The sequence below is a fragment of the Pseudorca crassidens genome, chromosome 1 (assembly GCF_039906515.1).
Source record: "Pseudorca crassidens isolate mPseCra1 chromosome 1, mPseCra1.hap1, whole genome shotgun sequence".
In the NCBI taxonomy this organism is placed as follows: Eukaryota; Metazoa; Chordata; class Mammalia; order Artiodactyla; family Delphinidae; genus Pseudorca; species Pseudorca crassidens.
Window position 1 is genome coordinate 153,614,587 of NC_090296.1, and position 23,788 is coordinate 153,638,374.

The 23,788-nt window shown below is 53.7% G+C and overlaps 1 protein-coding gene across 1 annotated transcript in view; it reads right to left on the bottom strand.

Moving 5' to 3' along the window:
- Positions 1–23,788, bottom strand: part of ADARB2 (adenosine deaminase RNA specific B2 (inactive)) — a 368,746-nt gene that overhangs the window by 16,023 nt on the left and 328,935 nt on the right. Inside the window, exons 4-7 of the mRNA XM_067699982.1 lie at positions 19,430–19,544; positions 9,724–9,892; positions 7,824–7,975; positions 111–276 (exon numbers count right to left, since the gene is read on the bottom strand). Coding sequence (XP_067556083.1) covers positions 111–276; positions 7,824–7,975; positions 9,724–9,892; positions 19,430–19,544 — 602 coding nt within the window. The remainder of the gene's footprint in view (positions 1–110; positions 277–7,823; positions 7,976–9,723; positions 9,893–19,429; positions 19,545–23,788) is intronic.

Consider the following 23,788-nt stretch of genomic DNA (forward strand, 5'->3'; position numbering starts at 1 on the left):
GTGCACCTCAGCACCCGGCCAGGCCCCGCTCTGGGACCACAGTCCCTGTCCCTCCCCCCGCCAAACACACACCCGGGCGGCACTCGCGCAGAGGACAGAGGGGCCGTTACCTGGCGATCTTGTCCGTGCAGGACATGGTGACCAGCTGCTCGCCCAGCAGGACGCCGTCCCACGTCTGCACGTCTGGGCCACGCACGGGCACTGTCCCCTCCCCGGACTCGATCTTCGTGCGCAGGTGCCCCCGGGACTTCCTGGCCGGGTACTTGCTGCTGCTCACTAGGGGACGAGAGCTGCGTGAGACACGGGGGATGGGGACACGGTGGGGGGGACACAGGGTGGTCACGGTGGGGCTCCGAGGGGAGGGGAAGAAGAGGGGAGCTCATTGGGAAGCAGCTCCTGTGACCCCGGTGCCACCGCCCGCGTTCAGGATGAGGAAGCAGCTTTGGAGGTAAGTGCCGGGCAGATGGACTTGTACAGACATGGGAGGAACTGGGGCACAGCAAACCCTCTGGTCCAGGCTCAGCCGGCGTCACAGCAAAAGGCCGGACAGTGACCATCGGAGGCTCTGCAGCCGTTTGGTCTCGGTCCGACCGCTGGACCTGCGGCCCAGCCCTCAGCACAGACGGGCCAGGGAAGGAGCTGCGTTTACAGACACCAACTTTTGGGTTCCACGTCACCTTCATGTGTCAGGAGATGCTCTTCTCACCCTTTCCAGCCGTTAAAACATGTAAAAACCATGCTTAGTTCTCAGGTGGCTGGTGGGATCTGGCCCAGTTGCTGGGCTGCAAACCTCGTCTAGATTTTAGTCCCGGCTCTATGGTTTCCTAGCTGCGTAGCCTTGGAAAAGCTACTTAAAACTACTGTGATAGAGTTAGTTCGTCTGAAAATGGGGTAGTGGTGGTGCCTCCCTCCTAGGCTCAGGGACTAAATGAGATGGGACCTGGGACCCCAGAGCTGCTGCCGACAGTCCCGGTGAGGGGGCGTCCGCTACACCCCAAGACCGGCCCCTGGTAGGGGGCCTCGATGTCCTGTTACTGCTCTCCTGCCTTTGCTTTCCAGAGTCACCTCCACACCCATATACACCAGGTATCTGAAGAAATAGCTTGAACGAGAGGAAGATTAAACTTATTATTTTTTTCTTTTTTAAAACAAGGTTCTGTACATTTAATCAGGATTATAATGTATTATAGAAATGCTTAACTGCTTTGTGTACAAATTATATATGAACTACCATAGTGATACCAACGTTGACACACACGATGGTAGGATGAACGCTAAATGCCTTCTTTAAAAGGTTTCTATGTAAGTTTTAGAATTTGTGAAAATGTGTTTCTCCTTCATTTATCTGCACTGGAGTGAGGGTAAATTATTAATATAAATTATTACCCAAATAATTAATAACATTTGGGTTTATATGGGCACCTTCTCTTACAGATCTTGAAGTAATTTCCGGTATATTTTCTCATGCTTTCGAAGAACTGAAGTTCCTTTACTATGTATTCATACTGCCTAGAGGCCATCTCTTGGGAAGAAAATTGCTGTACTCTGTGGAGAAAGTAAATTTTTGAGAGGTTTTAGATTGCTTATTGACCATACTACTAACCAGGTCCTTGATGAGATCCAATTTGGACTGGCCTGTGAGTCGTCTATGGAAGGAAGAACCAAGCTGAGAGACTGAGCCTGGGGGAGGGAGGGGCACAGCCAAGGGATGCCCAGCCCTCCCCCTAGGTAGAGCCTGAATCTCTTCTTTGCAGACTTAAATGGCACTAGGAATTGGATGACAATGCTGCTGCTGCTGCTGGTGATGATGGTGATGATGGTGATGATGATGATGGTGACGATGGTGATGATGGTGATGATGGTGATGCTGCTGCTGCTGATGGTGATGATAACAATGGTGATGATGGTGATGATGATGGTGACGATGGTGATGATGGTGACGATGGTGATGATGCTGGTGACGGTGACGATAATAATGGTGATGAGGATGGTGATGATGGTGATGATGATAACGATGGTGACGATGGTGGTGATGGTGATGATGGTGATGCTGCTGCTGCTGATGGTGATGATAACAGTGGTGATGAGGATGGTGATGATGGTGATGATGATGGTGACGGTGATGATAATAATGGTGATGATGGGGAGGCAGTGATGATGGTGGTGGTGACGATGAGACAACGATGATGACGACAAAGATGATGATAGTGATGATAATAAATTGAACATAAAATATTTCACCTGACTCAAAAATACTTGAGCAAAACTTTGGTTTGACCTGACTTTTTACACCGTCCAGGTGAGGTCTTTATCACATCAACTTCCTGTGGCAGGTGGCACTGAGGGAAAGGAGGGCCGGCGTAGCTAACAGTTTCCACAGTTTACCACAATGTTAGGAACTAAAGTCTTCTGTGTGGGAATACTTTCTTAGGAAATACGGTACTTGCTGTCCCTCTCTTTCTGGTAATTAGATTCAATAGTATCCTCACCATTCTCTCAATGTTTCAACTATTGTGTCATTTTCCAGACCTGGAAAGTCACCTATTACATTGTAAGGCTCTTCTGAATTCTTACCCAGTGCTTCTGTGCAACTAACTTTCCCTGAAGCAGACTTTGTAGCCTGTTAAGGCCATGACAACCCGGAGGGCTGGCTTGAGTAACAACTGGTTTCTAGGAGTTAACTTAAAGTTTTCAGGTAGATGAATTTTTCTTGAAGAGCCAGGTGCATGAGATGCTCCTGACGAGTGTTTATTTTCGGAGGTGTTGAGTCTCGGCTGCCTCCTCCAGCTCCCCCACCAGTGTGATCAGTCCCAGCGGCTCTGAGTGCCGCGATCTTGCAGAGCTCGTTTACCCTGGCTCTTTCTTGCCTAATTGCGAGAGGCAGGAGGGAGTTGAAGATGCTACTTCAAGCAGAACGAAATGCCAATCCAACCAGAAACTGCAGGGAACTGACCTTAAATCATCTGCAGTGGATTTGTCATGTGCCCTAGACAGTGGAAGTGTGGAGCATTAAGACCCTGCCTGCGTGGATAGATAAAGGCTCCCAAACCCATAAGAATGTTCTCAGCTAATTCCGATACTCCATCTCATGAGACTCTTCAGTGTAGTGTTTGTTCACGTAAAACCCTTACTTTCGGACCCTGATGTCAAGATAAAGTGCAACTGGTAATATGCTTAAGAAAATTGTTCAAGTGAATATTCTATTTTCAGGAGAGAATCAGATGGCGACTGAGGAAGTCCACCGAGGGAGCAAAGGTCTATCTGAAATGTGACGCATGGTTGCCGTAATGGTGCAGGGGAGAGAAAGAGCCATAAATGGGAAAAAAGTATAGGAAAGAAGACAATATTTTTAAACCCCAAATAAGCTTCAAAAGGTATATCCCAGAAGGTATACCCATGATGTGGTCTACTATTTATTGTAATAATGACATCTTCAATATTTGTCATGTGGCCACGTGGGTGTTCTTGTCCTACCCGGTGAGGATGGTTATAGTGACGATGTGAGTTAGGAAGCCACTTAAATCCACCGACCCTACAATGCACAGATATTATCATGGGTTGCATGCTCTGTAGCTCAGTAGTCACATGAAGACGGGGCGTCAGGAAGTGTGTTTTAGATTCCCTGACTTCCTGTGGGATTTCGGAGCAATCTCTTGAGCTGCCGTCATGTACAAAGAATAGAACTGGCTCAGATGTACAGGCATTCGGTTCACACTTGTAAGATGGCTGTGTGATGTAATCATGCTATTTCTCATGGCTTCTTGTGGGAGATAGATCGGAGATTTGAACTAAGCTGTTAAACTCTTCTAAAATGGCAGTAAGGACTGAATTTTCTAGGTTATTTAAAGAACCTGCCAAGCAAGAGGAATTTGCATTAGAGTGTTGGTGAGTTGGAAGGAGAACGGTCACCCAACCACTGTGACCAGCCCGCGTCTTTTCATTAATCTCTTCATTTAGGTTATGATCAGAACTGCCCCCATGTCTGCAGGCCTTGCAGACGCTCCACCAGTCCCCCGTCTGCATGCAGGCCCGCCCTCCGGTGGGAGAGGATAGGAAACCAATTGGGCAGGAGACAGGTTAGGGGGTTTTGAACCCGGGGGCTCAGAACATGGCTGATCCTCAGAATCACTGGGGAAGTTTTAAAAGTACGGACCCTCAGACCCACTGCATCCCGAGGCGCCAGAACCTTGGGAGAGTGGGTACAGGAGCCTGCATTTGTAGAAACTGCCTGGCAGTGTTGTAGGTAAGTTGGGTTTGGAAACAACCAAATCTGTGCACACCTGCTCACAGGCAGCACGCCTCACAGGCATCTTGGCCAACGGACACTGAGTCCATTTCTAAGGACTCTAGGAAGGGAGAACCTACGATCTGTCCAGGTGAATGTTTTTGAGGGGAGAAAACCCCAGGGACTTTAGAATCTCTGGAGCCACAGGCGTCCCCGGGGGTGGGGTTGTGTATTGTCCCTTAGCTGCAGAGCCCCTGAACTGGGCCTCAGGGGTCTGGGGTTACTGCAACTCATGGAACCTTTAGGGCTGTGGCGACAGCTTAGGCCAGAGTCCCTGGTGGACAGCGGGGGGCTCTGCCACAGGTGGGTCAGACTTGGTTCTCTGCTGGGGTTCACTCTGCCTTCCTTCCCTCTTAAAGGACAGGGGGCCATCTGGGCAGGTCTGTTGAGAACTTCCCTTAGACCTAATCACTGAACAGGTGTGTCCGCGGTCCCGTACGTCAGGCATCTGTTGTGCGTGTGTGCCGTGTGCTTGTGCTCGTGTGTGTACTTGTGTGTGAGAGAGGGAGGGGTGACCCCCGGCACCATGGCTTGGGGTGTGCAGAAAGATGTACAGCGGCTCCTGCAGACCAAGCAAGGGGTGACAATCAAACCAGCCAAAGTGACCAGGACCGGCAGGGGCCATGCTGGCCGGTGGAGGGGAGGCTCCTGGAGCAGCTGCGGGTGAGAAGCTGGGGGCCTCGGTGTCCAGGGCCAGAGCTTCTCCCGGCGGTGACCCCTCTGGGGAGAGGATTGAGCATGTCATGCTCTGCATCTGTGGACGCGAGGACATTGCCGTGACCTTCAGGGTCGGGTGCCCTGGGCCTGTTCAGGAGCGTGGACCCTGAGGCCGTGGGGCAGTGAGGCTGGGCTTCTGCAGGGGTGGCTTGCGGGAGGCGGGAGCGCCCATCCCTGCTAAACGCCCCTCGGGCAGGCCCTGCCTCCAGGGGGCCTGTCACTGTCACCTCTGCCCTGGAGGGGACCCCTAAGGATCCCCATCACTCACACCCCCTCCTCCGAGGTCCAGCGAAGGAGGCGCCCTGAGAGGGAGCCACCAGCAGAGTCACCCCGTCCCCACATTAGCCAATTCTCTCTAAAACAAAACAATTCCGGGGCGTCTGTGCCTCGGCAAATGGAGAAGGCTGAGCCACCTGGAAAGGTCCTCCACGTGGGGGACGGCACGCATTCGGGGTTTCTTGCCCTGGCCGATGAGTAAGGAAGGTGATGCAGGACACTTGCTGGCCGTCTGAGGGACAGACCCACCAGGTGCCTGCTTGGGGCCCTGTGGGAACCCTGGGGAGAAACACCAGCTGAAATAACCTAGGAGCAGCTTCTAATTTCTGTAGGCACATCTGCAGCAAAAATGTGAGGAAAACGCTTTTTTTGGTCCCTTCTACCTGCACCTGCCACTTCTTAAAACACCACGAAGTAAAAGACATCGGTGCCTAGAGGAGAACCCCAGGGCGCTCTGAGAACGTATCTGCTTGTTCTTCTAAACCACTGGCTTTGCAAGTTGGAATTAAGGCCGGGGAGGCTGATGACCTGGAACCGTCCCTGGCAGAGAGCGCAGTCTCGGGGGGGCGGGGCGGGACGGGCTCCCCTTCCTCACTCAGCCACCCCGACTCCGGCTGGCAGGAAGCTGGTGCATCAGGGCCTCCCCAGAGTTCTGTGGGACTTTTCCTCCTGGAACCGGAGGGCTCCTGGCTGGGTCTCCATGATGCCAGGTCTTCTGAGAGAAAATGGAAGGATAATTCCAAGTAGCTAATGGACCATATTTCACAATTTCATGTGGGGAATTGGTACCATGTAGATCCAGCCTGACGAGCGCCTCCGAGAAAATGAATTCTCACGTTTTCTCCTCTCTCTCTCTCAGGCTGCGCGGTCAGAAGGAACACTCTGCACAACCCCAGGGGCCTTCGGAGGGGCCAAGCCCGCTGCTCGCGTTGCCGGTCCCCCAGCCTGCTCTCCTCCTGGGGCAGCTCCCTGGAAGTTCCCTGACATTGAATAGGTTCCCTTTCGTGACTCTCAGTTTGACTTGATTCTCCCACTGACTTTCCATAGGTGGGTGTTATGGTCTGAATGTGTGTGTCCCCAGATTCTGTATGTTGACACCTAACCCCCAAGGTGATGGTGTCAGGAGGTGGGTCCTCTGGGAGGTGATGCGGTCATGAGGGTGGAGCCCCCAGGATGGGATCAGTGTCCTTATAAAGAGACCCCACACAGCTCCCTGCCCCTCCCTGCAGGTGAGGACACAGCGAGAAGACGCCGTCTGTGAACAAGGAAACGGGTTCTCACCAGACACCGAATCTACCAGCACCTTGATCTTGGACTCCCAGCCCCCAGAACCGTGAGGAATCCATGTCTGCAGTTCATAAGCCACCCAGCCTGTGCTGTTCAGGTGGGCAGCCCGTGCTGAGACAGCAATGAAAATGTTACCAGTACCCTGTTACAGGGGACTCTGTCCAACCATTCCCCAGAGCGGAAAGCGATGGACTTGGAGGAACATTGGTAAAAGCAGAAGGCATTATTTTGGACCCACATACAATCTGAGTGTTAGAGAAATAGGTTAAATTCATGCAGGGTTTTAAAGAGAGCGATTTCCCTGCACGTCCTTATCTTAGGTGAAGGCACTCACCGCAAGCCGGGATGCAGCCGGCATTCAGAAAGTGCTCATCGCTCCTTCCCTTGGTAATTAGAACACAAGTGGACCTTCCGTGGGGGGTCAGGGCCCAAACACGCCTTCAGTAACTGTGTTGTCTGTTTCTGCTGTAGGTTCCCTCCGAGCACAACGGGCCATGGGTGCCTCATCATCTTAAGCAGGGGCTGACCCCTCATCACACACAGATACTCCATTTCCCCGCCCTCGTCAGATTTGCCTCATTCTGCTTCTGGAGGGGTTCACGTGTGTCTGCGTGTGTCTGCGTGTGTGTGCGCGTGTGTGTGTGTGGTGTGTATACGAGCATGTGTAACGCACACAAGTAGCGTCAATAACAGACTTTCCTAATGGCACCTGGGGAGACACTGACCCGCACAGAGGAGACTGCGGTGTCCTCCCCCCAGGACCACCTCTTGGGTGGACGTGACTGTGTCTGTGGTCACCAGCTCTCCTAAAATACCCAAGAGGGCAGGTCCCGCCCAGGGTTTTCACACCCTTTGTGGGAGAGGCCAGGTGCCCGGGAAGACGTCTTTATCCTCCCCCACGTGCAGACGGAGGCAGACGCAGCCCTGGGGTCAGCTCCACCTCCACGTGGCCCGCCTCTGTGCTGCTTCAGCCTGTGTTCTGTGTCCTGGCCACAGGCTGCCTGACCTGCTGCAGCGACGGGGCCCCAGCAATTAGAGAGCCTCTGTCACGTCTCCACCTACACTGTCCCCAGAGATGAGGGCCCATTGGACCAAGGTTTTAGAGGATGCCATTCTGATGCTGCAGATGCGCTCGCCTGCCCCTCAGGGCTGCGCCACCCAGGCAAGCAGGCGGTGTCTGAGCGGACAGCAGGACACACCAACCAGAGAGGAGAGTATCGGGCTGTTCGAACACAAAGGCAGAAAGCTGGGCGCTTACGGTCCGTGGTGAGCTCGTAGGGCGAGTGGAGCCGCGCGTCTCCGCAGGGGGATGTGCTCACATAGAGGTGGAACAGGACATCTTCCCTCAGCCGGTAGCCGCCCTCCTGCAGCCGCACGAAGATGGAGCGCTCGCTGTCCTCGCGCCGCTTGCTGGGGACAGAGAGGGGCCCCGTCAGCTACGGGAGGCCGGCCGGGGAGCCCAGTCCATGTCCTGCATGAAACCTTCTGGACCAGCCGCGGAGCAGCTGGGTGAGAGCAACCGGCCCGCAGAGGCTGCATCCTCGGCCTCCCCGCCGCCCACGGTCAAGCCCATCCTTCACAAGCCCAGCGTCCTCGGTACACATGACCCCGAATGTGAGTGTCTGTGACACGGCCGTCCTGTGGGTCACGATGCTCCCTGTGTGCCCACAGGACGCTGCGCTCTACACGGCCGCCGTGGGCAGATGGTTCTCTGTTAGACGGAGAACAGGGATAGAGAGGCAGGGCTCGGCCGCCGCCCAGTGAGGAATCTGGCGCGGGGACCCCTCTTCTTCTGCCTCGGCCGTGCCCCAGGGCTGTCCTCCCCACATGACACCCCCCGTGCCCCCCTTCGCAGTGGCGGTGAGGAGCACCCCCTGCACAGAGCGGGCCTAGCTGGGGTCCCTCCCAGACCCGTTCTCACCAGTCACGGGCGGCTCCTTCCCGCCGGTCTTGCTGTTTTTACACGTTCTGCCCCATTGGTGATGGATTCTGAGAGCACGCAGGCAGCAGAACAGACATTTTCTCCCCGGGAACCCTTGAGGCATCCCACCAGCCTTTCTGCTTCCCTGACTGTGCTCCTTCTGCTGCCAGGCCCCCCAGGCCCTCCCCAAAACCTCAGAGCAAACGCCTGGCCCTGGTTTTCTGCAGCCGTTGCTGGTCTCCGTCCCCTAACCCCGATCCCCTGAGGGCAGGGGCCTGGGTGCCCCCGGCCTGCAGCTTGGTACCAGCACACAGCCAGCCCTAAACGTCCGCCTGGGGCCACGGTGACACATCCAGAGTTAGGGGTGTTTGGAAACATTTCTGACCTGGCAGCCGGATATTCAGGAGAGAAACCCTTCCCACGTTTGGAGAGATTTCCAACTCCCTTCCCCACATTCAACCCTGGCCGCACCGTCCGCCAGCCTGGAACCAGGGGGAAACTGCAAATCAGGGGCTCAGAAATGAACTGAGTGTATGAAGGCATCGCTTTCCTGAGTCTACTCAGCACCTCTGGACCCGCCTTCCCTTTGTGTGGCCCCTGCACAGGCCATGGGCAGGCGGGAGTCACCGCCTGAAGCCCCCAGGCCCCTGTTGCTAGTGGGTTTGAGGAACGCTGCTCCGGAGGGTGTGGAAGGACAGCGGTTCTCGCTGTGCCTACAGCCACCCGTGACTCTGCTACTGCTCAGGGGGTTGTAGAGGGAGATGCCCCCCAGGGGACAGCCTGCTGCTTCCTGATGGCCGCCCAACAGCACTAGGCATCCCACATCTGGGCACGTTGCTCAGGGTCTTCATTACAGAACCCCCCCCCCCCCCCCCACTTAAGATGCAAACATGCAGGGAGGAGGAGGAGGCCAGAAACAGGGAGACAGAGCCCATCACTGGCCACCTCCGTCGTGGTGCCTGGGGACCAGGTGCACGAAGGGTTTCCGCTGCGGGGCAGGGTGCAGGGAGAGCCCGCCCCACATAGGAGGACAGGGCTCAGAGCTGCTGGCTGGGCTCGTCCGGGCAGTTGAGCCTGGGGGCCCCAGGACGAGGCCTGGGGAGGGAAACAGACTCGACCTGGAGTCTGGGAGGGGCTGGTGTACTTTCGGGGCATAGCCGTTGGCACGTTCAAGGTCGGCCGGGATAGAGGGACACCAGGCGTGGGGGCTGCACGGCCGCCCGGGATCCCCGCTTACCTCAGGTGCAGCTCCAGCTGTGCATACAGGAAGTGGACCAGCGCCCTCCTGGCCACGATCTCCGCATGGCAGTCGTTGACCACCAGCCCCTGGTCATTGATGTACTCGCCGCTGATGCACTTGGTCCCCGAGGACAGGACGACGACCTGGGCTTGCCTGACGTCCAGGCCTGGTGGACAGAGGAGGCGTCAGAGCCCTGTGGCCGCTGCCCTCCCCGTGGGGCAGTGGGTCTGCTCTCCACCTCACCCGGCACCGCCCCCCCCCCGCCTCAAGTTCACCTGTAAATAGCCAGCCAGTGGGGCAAAAGGTACTGGGGGGGGGGGGCGCGTGTGCACACCTGGCTCACTTGTGAGGCCGGAGTCACGCCCAGAACTCCGTTCACTCCCTAATCCCAGCCCAGTGGGGCCCCGAGAGTGTGAACCCCGATTCCTGGCCTGAAGGACCTGAGGGCCGTGTCTCCCCACGACAGGGCGGGACGCAGGCCTGTGGTTGAGGAAGATTCGTCCCTTAACTGGAAGATTCTCTGACGGGAGGGCCTTGTGCTCAGGACGGAAGGATGTCTGTGAGGACAGACCGCAGGCCAGTCCCCGCCCGCCCGCCTATGCCTCTGAGGCAAACTCAGGACCAACGGCCACCTTCCCTGCGTGGAGCCAGCGCCCCTCAGAACCCCGGATTCCTGCACGAAGGGACACTTGCTTCTCTGCTCCGCTCACCTCGGCGGCTTTGCCCTGAAGCTGGGGCATGTTTCTGCGTCTGGACTCAAGGCCCAGCCCCGGAGCAGCAGGAGGTCTGGGCACCAGGCAGTCTGGGCCCTGAGGCTCCTGTGAAAGTGCAGCCTGGCCCGAGGGCCACTCTTGACGCCCACAAGAGGCCAGCAGAGACAGCAGGACGCCCGGGCCAGCGCGTCCCTCTCTGGAACCGTCTCTCACAGGAGGTGCGGGGGTCCTGGTGGGGCGGCCCCTCCCTGGGCCCCACGCAGAGCAGGAGCCGCCTGGGACCCCGGCCTCGCTTCTGGGGCCGCATTTCAGGAGCTCCCGAAACAGGCTCACACCTGAGAACAGCGGCAGCAGCGGGGAGAGGGCGCTGAGCTTTCTGATTTGACGGCCCAGGCTCTCCGTTTTCCCTAAAGAGCAGCAGCGCAGATAGGAGGTAGGTAGCGGCAATACAGCCTCCCTTCCATCCAGCAATTTCCATCCTGAGATCCTTATGACCCCATGGGGGGCATAGGAGGGGCCATGCCCCCGCGTCTCCCTCTGGTCCCTTCGAGGGCTGCGCACAGCTGCTTCCTAGCAAAGCTCACGGGTTTGTGGTGAGAACAAAGCAACTGGCCTTCTGTTTGGTGTGGCTGTCGTATCTCTGCACGTTGTGTGAAAGTGATATGTGTAAAAGTGATTTACTACCGCAATGTTTGCAAGTGAAATAATATGAGTGACCCAATACTGACCCACCAGTAGGGGACTGCTTAGAGCCGAGTACGTTCATCTGTATACTGGGCCCCTGTAGACAAGTTCTCTGGAGGAATAGAAAGATTTCTAAGGGATATCGTTATGTGAAAAAAGCAAGGTGTGGAGCAGCGCGTGTACAGCCCACGTTGTGCTGTGAAGGGCAGGGATGTGGGTCAGGGCTGGGATCCACCCGCCCACCACCAGCTGCTGCTAAGTCAGCCGCTTACTGTCTCGAGGACATGGAAGACACGCGATCCCCGGACCGGAGACGAAGGGCATTGTGACTCGCAGCACCGCCGGCAGCAAGAGCCTTGTGCCTGCTTAGGTGCCCTTGCCCGTCTCAGGCGGTGTGTGCAGGGGGCTTGCGGGTGCTGCCCGTGCTCGGGGGTCCCTGAACTTGGGGACGGCACCTCTCCATCATCAGTGGTTAGCAAGTCCTAAAGGAAAATTGTACATCACCCATTGAGACTGCTCCCTGCAAACACAGCCGAAGAAACGTTCCAGGGAGAGCGACCGCCCCTCTCTGGCTGGCCTCCTGCATTGCCCTCCTCAGCCCGAGGACTGGTGTGCTCACGCCCCAAAGGACTCACCCCACCCTCTCTCCCCCACCAGGGAAACTGCCTCCCAGGACGTGCGAGGGTGACTGGGCCGGCTTGCTCTCGAGCTGGCCCACACCTGATGCATGGAACTCCCACGCCATGCGTGCACCCTCACCTCCAACTCTGGGAACTCTCTGGGAATGCACTCTTAGTTGTTTAGCCGGGACTAAGCAATTCTTAGCCTCTTCCAACTCTGAATAGATTTTCACAATACTACATCTGACTATGGAGGAAATGATTACCAAATTTCTAAGAATAAAACTGAAGGTAAAATATACCAACCAGTATCAAAGAAACAAATACCCAAACTATAGAAACTAGAGACAGAAAAGAGCGGCATTCACCCTGCGTGCAGACCGCCCGATGGTGTGCTGTTCGATTGGTCCTGGCGCCCTGTTTTCTGGGCCGTGTCCAGTGAGTGTAATGACTCAAGCATTAGCGTTTCCACCACCCACTGGGGGAAGCCAGGCTCTTCCACGGTGTGGGCTCGGCGTCAGGAGACCCTCCTCCACAGTCCGCTCGATGCTCCTGCACCGTTTCCTTCTCACCCAGGCTCCCAGCACCCCCTGGGGTTTGCACCCTGAGTATTTGCAGAGAATTTCCTGCAGTTTCACATCTAGTCATTATTTGGTCCAAGTCTGTGTTTAATTCTCAGTCTTTTCCTGCAATTCAATATTCTACTCTTCTCAGCTTTCTATTCTCCAAATTTCCTCCAGTCAGTTTGAAAGCAAGTGGATTTAAAAATGTCGGCTCAGAGCTTCCCTGGTGGCGCAGTGGTTGAGAGTCCGCCTGCCGATGCAGGGGACACGGGTTCGTGCCCCAGTCCGGGAAGATCCCACATGCCGCGGACCGACTGGGCCCGTAAGCCATGGCTGCTGAGCCTGCGCGTCCGGAGCCTGTGCTCCGCAACGGGAGAGGCCACAACAGTGAGAGGCCCGCGTACCGCAAAAAAAAAAAAAAAAAAAAAAAAAAAAATGCCGGCTCAGACATGTCTGGTCTGTGACGGATGTGCTAGGACTGAGACTGACAGGAAAGATTTTCACTTTTGATGGGGGGTGGGGGACTTTCTTCCCCTGGGATCTTGATTTACGGCGTCTCCACAAATCGGAAGACAACAGTGTCCCAGGGCTTTCAATCTCTAACCATTGCAAATGCACCAATTTTAGGAGGACAGTTAGTTATGCGTAGGGATTTGTGCATTGCGCTGTGGATGAGGAGCTCAGAGGGAACCCCATGCAGGCCCTAGGGAGTCGGCTCTCCCCACGTGCCCTGCTGCCAACCTCCTGATGCGGTCTAGTCTTTTCTGGACTGAGGGACGTGGGCTACTTCTGGCTCCAATGGCTGCTGACCATCTGGTTAGTTAGTGAAAACTCTTTTGCTCAAGGTGATGACGCAGGTATGAGCCCCTGTGAGATGGGCACCCCCTCGCCTCCCCTCTCCCGACCCTTTCATCCGTGGGAGCTGCCTTCCTGCTCAACTTCCGCTCCGAGGTCCCTGACCTGGGACTGACCCAACTCCACCTGCCTCAGCTCCGGGGACCGTCCTCTTTCCCAGGCTCCTGCTGGTGGGGTGTCCAGAGCCCTAAACCCTGGGGATTGCCAAGCCCAGCAGAGCAGGACACAGGACTGTTGAGAGGTGCCCTGAGCGGACCCGCAGGGAGGGGCCATGGTGCTGGAGGCCAAGCCATCGGCAAGAAGCCAGGACCCTGCTTTCCCCTGTTAAACTACGAGGCCTGGGTTTCCTTACAGTGACAGCCCCCACTTGGGAGGACACCAAGTGCTCCTCTGGGATGTACGTCCCAGCAAGGCCACCTGAGCAGGTGGATGAGTCTTGAAAATGTAAATATAGGGAAACTGGGTGAGAAAGGAGTATAAACCAGGACCCTAAGTGCATGTATCTGAAAATCAAAAGCACTTCAAAGGTACAGCTTTACCCAGCTTCACATTTGCTCATTAATTAGTTCTGACCCTTCAGAATATTGTTGTACCTGCAGCCATACGGGGTGGGGGGTGATCTGAGCTGATTAAATTCTCGGCTAACGGACAGGACTGTGCCCAGCAACTTTGCTGATGCTTCTTCCTTCCTCCTGTCCTTCCTTCCTCCCTCCTTCCCTCCCTCCCTCCCTCTCTCCTCTTTCACAAGCAGGTGTGACCAGCATGTACAACCTGACGCTCATGATTAGGGAGAATGTGGACTATTTTGTTGAATAAGACGACATGGTTTAAACACCCCAAAACAATCCCCGGCACAAAGACAAATAGTACATATTAGTGTCTTCTTTTTATTCTTTCACTAACAACCTTAGTGTTATGTTTCCACTGGGGAAAAAAAAAAGATTGTAGTTTAAGAGATTGGAAAAAAAATGGGCTTAGCTTTATGGCCTCGAGATAAAATAGTGTTGGGTTTTCTCCCCCCGTGGAATCTTTTGGGCAATTAAATGCTGGGTTATGTCCTGATGATCATACAAAAGCAGAGCGTTTGAGCAGCTTTGATGGGGGGATCTGACCTCAAAACAATGCAGTGCAAACTCTGTCTTCCTCCTTTCTTTATGTATTTCCTCACACGCACCTCCTTCCCGAGGAGGAACTAAGGCATTCCGTGGGGGAGTGGCCCAGGGTCAGGGCTCTGACACATCGGCACCTGGTGATTTCTTCCAGACTAGACTACCGTTGCATCTCTACACGAGTTGGGAGTGGGCTGTCTGGGCCTATTGTTCTTTTCCCCTCTATTTTAAGGAGGGACATTTACCATAAACAAGTCAGCATGCGTGCTACGCGGGGTCAGTGGAAAATCTATCCTGCATTTTGTGGTTTAAATCTAATAGTTTAAACCCCAGATTTTTTTTTTTTTTTGCAGTACGCGGGCCTCTCACTGTTGTGGCCTCTCCCGTGGTGGAGCACAGGCTCCGGACGCGCAGGCTCAGCGGCCATGGCTCACGGGCCCAGCCGCTCCGTGGCATGTGGGATCTTCCCGGACCGGGGCACGAACCTGTGTCCCTTGCATCGGCAGGCGGACTCTCAACCACTGCTCCACCAGGGAAGCCCTAAACCCCAGATTTAAAATCAATTGTCCATCACACTCCTTATTGTGGGGCACATCAGCCCCCATGGATCTTAATGCTTCTGAGCCTGTGTCCTGTGTCTCCACGGAGATGCTGCGTCAACTTCACGTTTCCCAGCGACCACTTAGCAATCATTATGATTAATTCCTTGGAATCCAGATGATAATTTCTCATCTTTCGTCACAGCCAGGGCTTCTGTTTAGGGTTTCTGTCCAGTTCATCTCCAGCTTATCTCCCTGTGCCCTACCGGGCAGAAATAAAAGAGCCCACTTTTAATTTTATGATCAAAGTAATTTCCAGTCACTCAGGGAGAAGATGGAAAGAAAGAGTTTTGGAATATGGGAAATAAAGTCCCTGAATCCCGCTTCTGCAAGGGCTCTGTGAAGATGGGCTTCCCCGAGTGCTCCTGGTGAACTGAAAGAAGTTTCACCCGTATTTAAGCTGTCAGGATTTACCGAGTGCAAGCGGGACAACAGTGTTTAAGTGCCCGTGCTTCTCAAGCCAGAGCCCGGCATGGACCCTGCAAATGAGATTCTCCACCTCCCGTGCTCACCTGAGCAAAACGCACGCAGCAAACACCTCCTACAACTCACAACTCAGAAAAGTTTGCTAAGGTTCCACTGCTGAGTTAATCTTCACGATTAACTTTACGATTTTCCCCAATAAGACAGGCCTGACCTCTCTGCCCAGAGCGTCTGGCGCTCTGGATGGGGTTGTTCTGGGCTGTGTTCTCTCCTGCCCGACTTCAAGGGACGTGCATTTCTTCAGGGCACTTATAAATCTCAGATGTTTGTGTATGTTTAAAGCTGCACACTAACTTAAATGGGAAAGAGTGTTTGTACAAGCCAGAGCTTCTGCATACGTTTTGCAGGCCAGGCTAGCAAAAGACAGGTTTAAATGTAAACTTCTAAAAATATACACTAGGAAACTCTTGTTTTCTGGCTGTTTAATAACCTTAGAAATAAACAATTACATGGACAGATCTTCAGTATCACGCCCGGAGCAGCGTCCAGAGGCAACCTGGGCAGGAAGGACAGGAATCTGCAGCCGCATTTTAGCGCCGCCCCTCCAAGATGTGAGGGTCACCCAGACTCTTGGTCTTGGTGTCTGTACGTCTTAAAATCGACAATAAAGATTCCCACCTTTCCCACTTCTCGGGGTCGGAGCAATCTACTGATTAGTGTATGTGAAAATGTTATCAAAATTATAAATTTCATATCAAATAAAAATCATTATTAACAGCCCCTCAAGAATCGCTTCCTCATGGAAATGCCTGGAGCCGTCAGAGCCATCGCCTGACAACGGGCTCAATAATGTGGTCCAGGTTCGGATTTGAGAGGGTGGTTTGTTTCTCCTCCCTTTCCAGACCCTATGGGAAGGAAAAGGTTCCAGAAGGAGCAGATCTGTGACTCTGGTGCGATGGAGGAGGGTGGCTTGACCTCCACAGTCTGCTGGAGAAGAAGCCCTGGGGGTGCAGAGGAGTGAAATGCAGAGGGTGGAAAGGGGTCCCAAGTTCCAGCACAGACCAGCTGCCCCAGGGGCTACTCGTGTCCCAGAGAAATCGTGATGCTGCAAGTCGGGGCCAAGGGCAGGCGAGAGCCTGCGTCCCAGACAGGACTCATCAAGTTACATTTTAATTAAGTGGCTGCCCCACTGGGCCAACCTCCCAAGAACACAGAGTAAAAGGTAGATTAACAACAAGGAAGGAAGGTAAAAGCCTGGGGATTAACTCGGAATATTAAAAATTTGACAAAAATGTGAATGAAGGAAAGAATTTAACAAATAAATGATATAAGGAAAAACTGCACAAATAAACAGCTTAAATATGTCAGGGAAGGACTTCCCTGGTGGCACAGTGGTTAAGACTCTGCGCTCCCAATGCAGGGGGCCTGGGTTCGATCTCTGGTCAGGGAACTAGAACCCACATGACACAACTAAGAGTTCGCATACCACAACTAAGGAGCCGGCGAGCCGCAACTAAGGAGCAGACCTGCCACAGCTAAGGCCCGGTGCAACCAAAAAGAAAAAAATGTCAGGGAAGGTGACTGGCTGACATCCGCACAGTCTTATGAAATTATGTAGCATTCAAGTAAAAAAGACACTTCCCTTCTGTGGGCAGCGGTGGGGCGACCACTGCAACTGAATGTGTCAGACAGGATGTTTCTAGTCAGAGATACTAGATAAGAGATCATAGGAAAAAACCTTGAAAATACTGAGGGCAAGTCAGCTTGAGCTCAGCGTCCCCCAGCAAACACTTCCAGGAGCAAGAGAACCAAGTCAAGACACTTAGGGAGACGTGGACATTCAGTTTCTCTCCTGCGCATTTTAATGGTGCTTCTAGAGACACAAAGAGGGTGGCATGGATGCTGGGGATGGAGCGGCTGGGCCCGTGAGCTATGGCCGCTGAGCCTGCACGTCCGGAGCCTGTGCTCCGCAACGGGAGAGGCCACAACAGTGAGAGGTCCGCGTACCGCAAAAAAAAAAAAAAAAAAAAAGAATTAAGATTAAATTGCCCATCAACTTTAAGTAAGTGAATATTTGAAAGTATTTCTATTAGTAATTTTGCACAATCCTCCCTAATCTCTTTTTAATCAACATGTTTATTAAATCTTCTCTTTATAACAGGAAAGTAAATTTCAGCAATTTATCCTTCCATGTTCATAAATTACTAATTACTGTAGGTTTACCTTGTAAAGTCTCACTTTCACGTAATACATTTACTTCCTTTAGATAAATTGCTTGCACGTAAAGCAGTGTATTACTGACCACTTTTAAGTACCATTTCCCCACCAGTCTTTGTGAAACATCACTGCTTTCCAAGGGAAGTCTGAGAGTAGCTTTCCAGATTTTCTGGAATTGAATTTCCCAGAAAAGTGGAAAGATGTTGGACAATCACAGCTATAGAGCTGGGAAGTATTGAAAAACTACTCACTAATCCTACTGATGTATGCGTTTGGGGTTGGAGTACACTGCACAACAAAGAAGCAATGTTGATTGGTGCCTTTGCCCCCTCCCTCCCCCCATCCTTCCTTCTCTCCTTCCCATTCATCACTCAGCCCAAGCTAATTTAAACTATGTTATCCTGGAATCTGTGCAGAGAAATGCATGTGACACTCCAAATCTTAAAATTTGCCAAAGTTTGTGGCTGTGATCCTCCAGCCCTGCACGTAACTTCTTTTCACATCGAATCTAAACTCTAAGAGTCAGGAAGGCAGCGCTGGATCTGTTTTGTTCTCTGCTGTTTGCCCAGAAGCCAGGAGGGCCTATGGCCGCGGCAGATGCCCAGTCATAATCTACGGAGGACACGGACCTGGCATGTCTCTCTAAATGCTGTATGTACACGAGCACACTTAACCTTCCAACGACCCCCAGGTAGGTTTGACCATCACCCCATTTTAAAGGTGGGGAACCGAGTCCCAAAGAGGCCAGCTGGCCTGGTCACAGCGCTAGTCACAGGAGTTGCTGGGTTCAACCCTGGGTGCCACCCCACTGCGTCCTGGTTACCATGTCCCCGGGGGGGGGGCATGTCTGTCCTCCACACCCATTACGCGTGCAGAGTGGAGCCCGCGTCCGGTTAGTGGCTGCCGTGGCTACGTGGATGGAGCGCCGCCTCCAGCAGCCGTAGTCTGGACTGAGGGGGCTCTTAGCCCTCAATTTGGGACATTTCTTATTCTACAAAGGGGCAGGTGTTACCGAATGTGAGTGGATCGGGCGGGATGCCTGCCACCAAATTCAACAGTATCATTGATGGAGCAGAATTGCCTTTGACTTAGAACATTATAGAGTAATTTTTACATTTCAAAGTTTTTCATGTACTTTATCCTAGGCACCAAGTTACATTGTGAGGAGGCATTTTTATTTCCATTTTACTAAGCTGCCCAAAGTGGAAGGGTTAAATCATATGTCCTGACCCCAGTGGCCTTGCACTTGACACTGCAGGAGCCCCCGGGCGTCCAGAATGAGGGGAAAAATGGGCCAGTCGTCTGGCTGTTAGTTGACTTCTAACATCCATATTTTTGAACATCAGGTAGATGGCCTCTTTCAAGTCTTAGACTTGGTCTACACTGGCAGAGAAAGTGTGTGTCTTTGAAACCTAACTAGCCCCAAAGTCAATTATTTGTTTTCAATAATCATTCTCTGGTAGGTCATTACCAGTTCGCTCCAAACTTTGGAACTAGAAACAGTTGAATTCAAATAACCAGCTAGCTATTTATTATTAGTAGGTTAGTAGTGAGGTGTTTTCACCAAAAGTGACAGCTTAAAATTAAGCATCACTTTCTCCCAACCTGGCTTGTAAGAGCGGCCACGGCCTTGATGGTTGGATGGACTGTTTCTTGCCAGTTCTGTCATCCTGAGAAGGGGACTCCATTAGTGAGCAGTTAGGGGTGGGGGCAGGAAGGAGTGTGTTCAGTCCTCTGTGTGTGTGGAGGCAGCTTTGGGGCAGCTGGTCATCTACTTTGTCACTGAGTCTGGGTCTTAACTCTGCTTTTCCTTCCGTGTCTTCGTGGGGAAGAGAGTCCTGGTTCCCAAGCTCGAGCCCATGCTAGGCTACGCTCCTTCCTGGTGGGTGAGGTGCCCGAGGGGAAAGCAAGAGGCATTACCTTGGGTCATGACGATCCCGGCCAGCGCCTTGTGGCGGGCGTGCGCTGACGCCAGGCCCACGGCCAACTCATGGAACTTCTGCATGACCAGCTGGGACACCGTGTCGGCGAATTCCTGAAAGACACAAGCAGCAGGCCTCTGTGATGGCTGCGCCGCTGCCATGTCCTCCCTCCTCCGAGCTGCGACTCCATGGGCGCCTGAGGTCCCCCTGCCCTGCGGCGCCCTGCCACCCAGGCACCGTGACCCCCCAGGCCTCGGGATCCCAAATCTGTGGCCTTGATTCTGAGACTCAGCCTCTGGCGTGGCCCCTGGGCACAAGCCCCTGAGCCTATGCAGAACCTTCGGGTGGGGGGACCGTCCCCTACATCCCTCCCTGCCTTGCAGAGGCTTCCTGAGGGGGGTTTGCACACACACATTGAGCAATCGGTTCCCACTTTCTTCTCCGTGTCACAGAACCAATTCTAAACTCCCCCCGCCGTGTCCAGGGACCGCTCCCCACAGCTCCTCCACAGCCTGCTCCTTTCAAGTTTCTGCACACGTGCATGTGTACAAACACACACACACAGATACACACTCGTGCATGCACGATACACACGTGCACATACACATACACACAGAGAGACCCATGCACGTGGCACACATACCCATGCACACCTGTGTGTACATGCATACACACATGCACGCATACATTCAGACATCACAGACACACACGGGCACACACATGCCACACACACACAAAGATACATGGGATGTGTACACGCACACAAACACCAAGGTGATGTAATCCCGGTTGTGGAGTTTTCTGAAATGACTCGTGTTTCTACAACAGTGGCACATGTGAGACTTGCAGGCCCGTGTTCCCCAGAGAGCTAGGCTGTCGACTCCTGCCTTGCTCCTGGTCCCGCGGCTGAAGCACCTGCAGTGGCCCCATCACGGCTTTTCAGTCGACTTTCACAGGCTTGGAGTCGGAGACCCCGGTGTGTGTCCACGTGGGCCCGGTTTCATATCCTCTGACCTCGCACGGGGGTTGGGGGGACGGAGGGCAGGGGCCCCATCCAGCTGGAGGATCGGGCCGCTTCTGCCGGTGTGAGCACGGGACCATCCCCTCCACCTGCTGTTCCCCCTGGCAGGGAGGTCCAGCATCCGCGGCCGCGCCACGGGGCGCCTCGTCTTTCGCTCTGGAATCGAGTTCTGGCGCCTTCGTGTCGCCTTCCGTCCCCAGGAGGCGAGGGCGGAGCTGGTGCCCTTTCCTCCTCCAGTAACTTTCCAGGCGCTTCCCCACACTTCAATGGTCCTTTCCCTTCTTTTTAAAATGAAGTTTCTGAACGTGCAGGAGGTGATGAGACCGACAACATGACAGAGGAGACATCTATCTCATCCCTTTGTGTCCATTGGACGGGGCCCTGTGGGGCCTCAGAACAGGACGCCCCAAACCACTGAGCAATGACATAAATTACACAAAAGGCGGCTTCATGCGGAAGCCCAGAGGCCAGTGCGCTTCGCTCAGGGACGCAGAGCAGACCCAGTGCCAGCACCGCCTTCTCGCTGTCCCCGCTTCGGCCTGCAGGGAGGTGCTTCTCACTACTGAAGCCACGTGTCTGCCAGGATGTGGCCGGGATGGCAGGGATGGGATGTCAACCCAGCAGCCTCGGCTCAGACCCTCCTCTCGAAGCCCCACTCCGTGCTTCTGGGGAAGTGGCTCTTTCCTGCGGAGCTTCAGCGGGACCAGCCCACCTACAGGGAGTCGGGGCTGAGCACTGTTCGTGAGGAGGCGCGTTACCAGGCGGCTTCATCCTGGGTGCCTGGCGCCCTGGTGGAGCCATTCCAGGAGAAGTTGACACAGAACAAATCAGAGCTTGTTCCTGACTCTCGCGGTTACGCGGGTGAAGGGTCCCCCCCCTCCCTCCGCCTGGCGAGGCGGGTGGGGCAGCGGACGGAGGTGGGTTGGGTTGTCCAGTCTCTCCAAGGGTGATGAGGACCTCTGCTAGTGGACATGACCTCGGACCCAGCAAACCTCCCGTGAAAGGGCTGCAACCCCAAGGGGGCCCGGGGTTGGGGGGCTGCCCCACCGGCCGGTCAGGCCCCTGGTCTGTCCCAGCAGATCTGACCCTGGGGTTGGGCTCCTGGCCTGCAACTAGTCCATTGTGCCCCATCTCTTAAAACCGTCCTCAGCTGAGGACACTGCTTTCCATCACCACAGCCCTCGGTGTGGAGCTGGTCCTAGAACGCCGTGCAGCGTCTGTTTGGGGCTTTGTCTGTACTTCGTGCTTCCCCAGCAGCTCCACGTTTTTAATGACGGAGCCCCAACTCCACGCACATTTGAGGTAGGGGCGTGGCTTGGACGCATCTCACACTTTCTTTGTCCTGCCGTGGACGTGTGGTCCCGCGTGTGTCAGTGATGTCGCACATCTCGGATGGAGGACTGTGTGCACCCACGACCTTTTCAGGGGTGGCAGGGCACACGCACTGGCTGGTGGGAGGGTAGACACTTCAGGAAAAAATTAGTGATGTTTCTTCACCCGTCGTTCTGGTTATTTTCTGACTCTAACATGCTGTCTCAGTCGGCTGAGCTGCCGCCACCAGCACCACTGGCCCCGTACCCTCGAGGGCTTCCCTGGTGCCCCACCTGGGCCCAGGTTGAGGGGACCATGGCTGGGTGCCACAGCTGCCCGCCTCCACCTCTGAACCACCCATGCTCCATCAAGACCTTTTTTTTTAAACATCTCCTCCCCTTTAATCCTTTTTTCTTTATCCTTTTTTTTAGGGGTCTTGACATTTATGTTAAGCATGTTTCTCAGTTAACATTTTATAAAGGTGAATTGAAAAAGAAAAAAGCAAAGATTTCTTTAACTTTTCTTACTTTGGGTGAAGGACAATCTAATTAAGATGTAGAGGGGTATTTAGCTGGTTAAAATTTATCTCTGGTATTTAACCAGTATTACTTCCTAGGACTGCTTTGAAAAGTCTTGCTTATAGGGAATTTTATGGAATGTTTATATATTGAACTATGACCCTTAGCTTTTCTGGGTTTAAAAGTCAAAGGAAGAGAATCACGAATAACCATCTCCATTGGAAAAAGAGCATCTCCTCTATTACAGGGACCCGAGTTGTCTCTTTACAGACCTTCTAGAGTCTTTGGGAAATGAACAGTTTTTGGTTTTGGAAAAGGCTGGAGAAACGCAGTCTGCGAGCTTTTCTGCTCTGAGGCCCCCTTTCCCCCCACAAAGCCCGCCCCTCCCCTGCCTCTCCCCGGCACCCCATCTACTGCACCACAGCTATTTTCAGTGATTGGCTTTAATTAAATCACATACATGATTATAGCTGTATGTAGTTCTTCATAGTTGGATTTGTGTATGTAAGTGACGTTGTCATTGATTACATGGGGTGTTAGAAGCCAGATGGAAACTCGGAATTCACGTAGGGAGATGCAAACCTACCGTCTAATTTAACAGTAGGAATTTTTTATGTTTTAATCACTTGGGATTTAATATATACAGTCAACTTTGGTTACTGTGAACCCAACTCATCAAACCCTGAGATAATTTGATTTTTCCCCACCTGGCACTTGGTTTATGATAGAAGCAGCTAAATGCTCAAAAGCAGGCTTGCATCGGGAATTATTTTTATAAATTCAAATTCCAGGGCACGTCTGCGGGCTGTGTGGCGTTCCTTCGGTCTCCTAGGGTGGAGACGTGCATCCCAGCTAACAGCAAACTACTTAAAGCATGTTTTTTGAGCGCCCAGGCCGAGCGGTCCTGCATCACTGCTTTCTGGTCTAGTCCATCCTGGGTGGGAGAGGAGGGATCCCACAGAGATCCCACGTCTGGCTTAGGTCAGCCCTTGGGCACAAGCACAGTGAGAGTCGTGGTGGTGAAGCCCCCCCTGGAAACCTCAGGGTGGGCGGTCTGCCCATCAGGACAGTGAACAGGGGAGGGCCTGGGTGGGGCAGGAGAGGCTGGACCTGGGGACAGTTGAGAAGCCGGCTTTGTTATATCGAAAGCCCTACGCAGGGAGGCTCTAAAGATGCAGTCCAAAAGTCCCGAGTGAAGTGTCACTTGCAACATAAATTCTTTGTTAAATATGAAAAAGAGAGACATCCAGTCGTACTCGTGACTGCTGGCGATTTAGCGATTTAGAAAATGCCTCTGAAGGTCCCTTGGTAGCAGGAGACCAGTATTGCGTCTTCCGCAATTTGGTCACGGCCTCTCCGAGCACTTAAGTGGCAGGGAAGTGTGATCCCCTGAAGGCCCCTCCCCCTGGAGGCCTCAGGACCCCGCCCCAGCTTTTCTCAGGGCAGGAACAGGTGGGGTGGATGGGACAGGGGGCCGTAGAATCTGCAGTGCTGCCCCAAGTCCCTG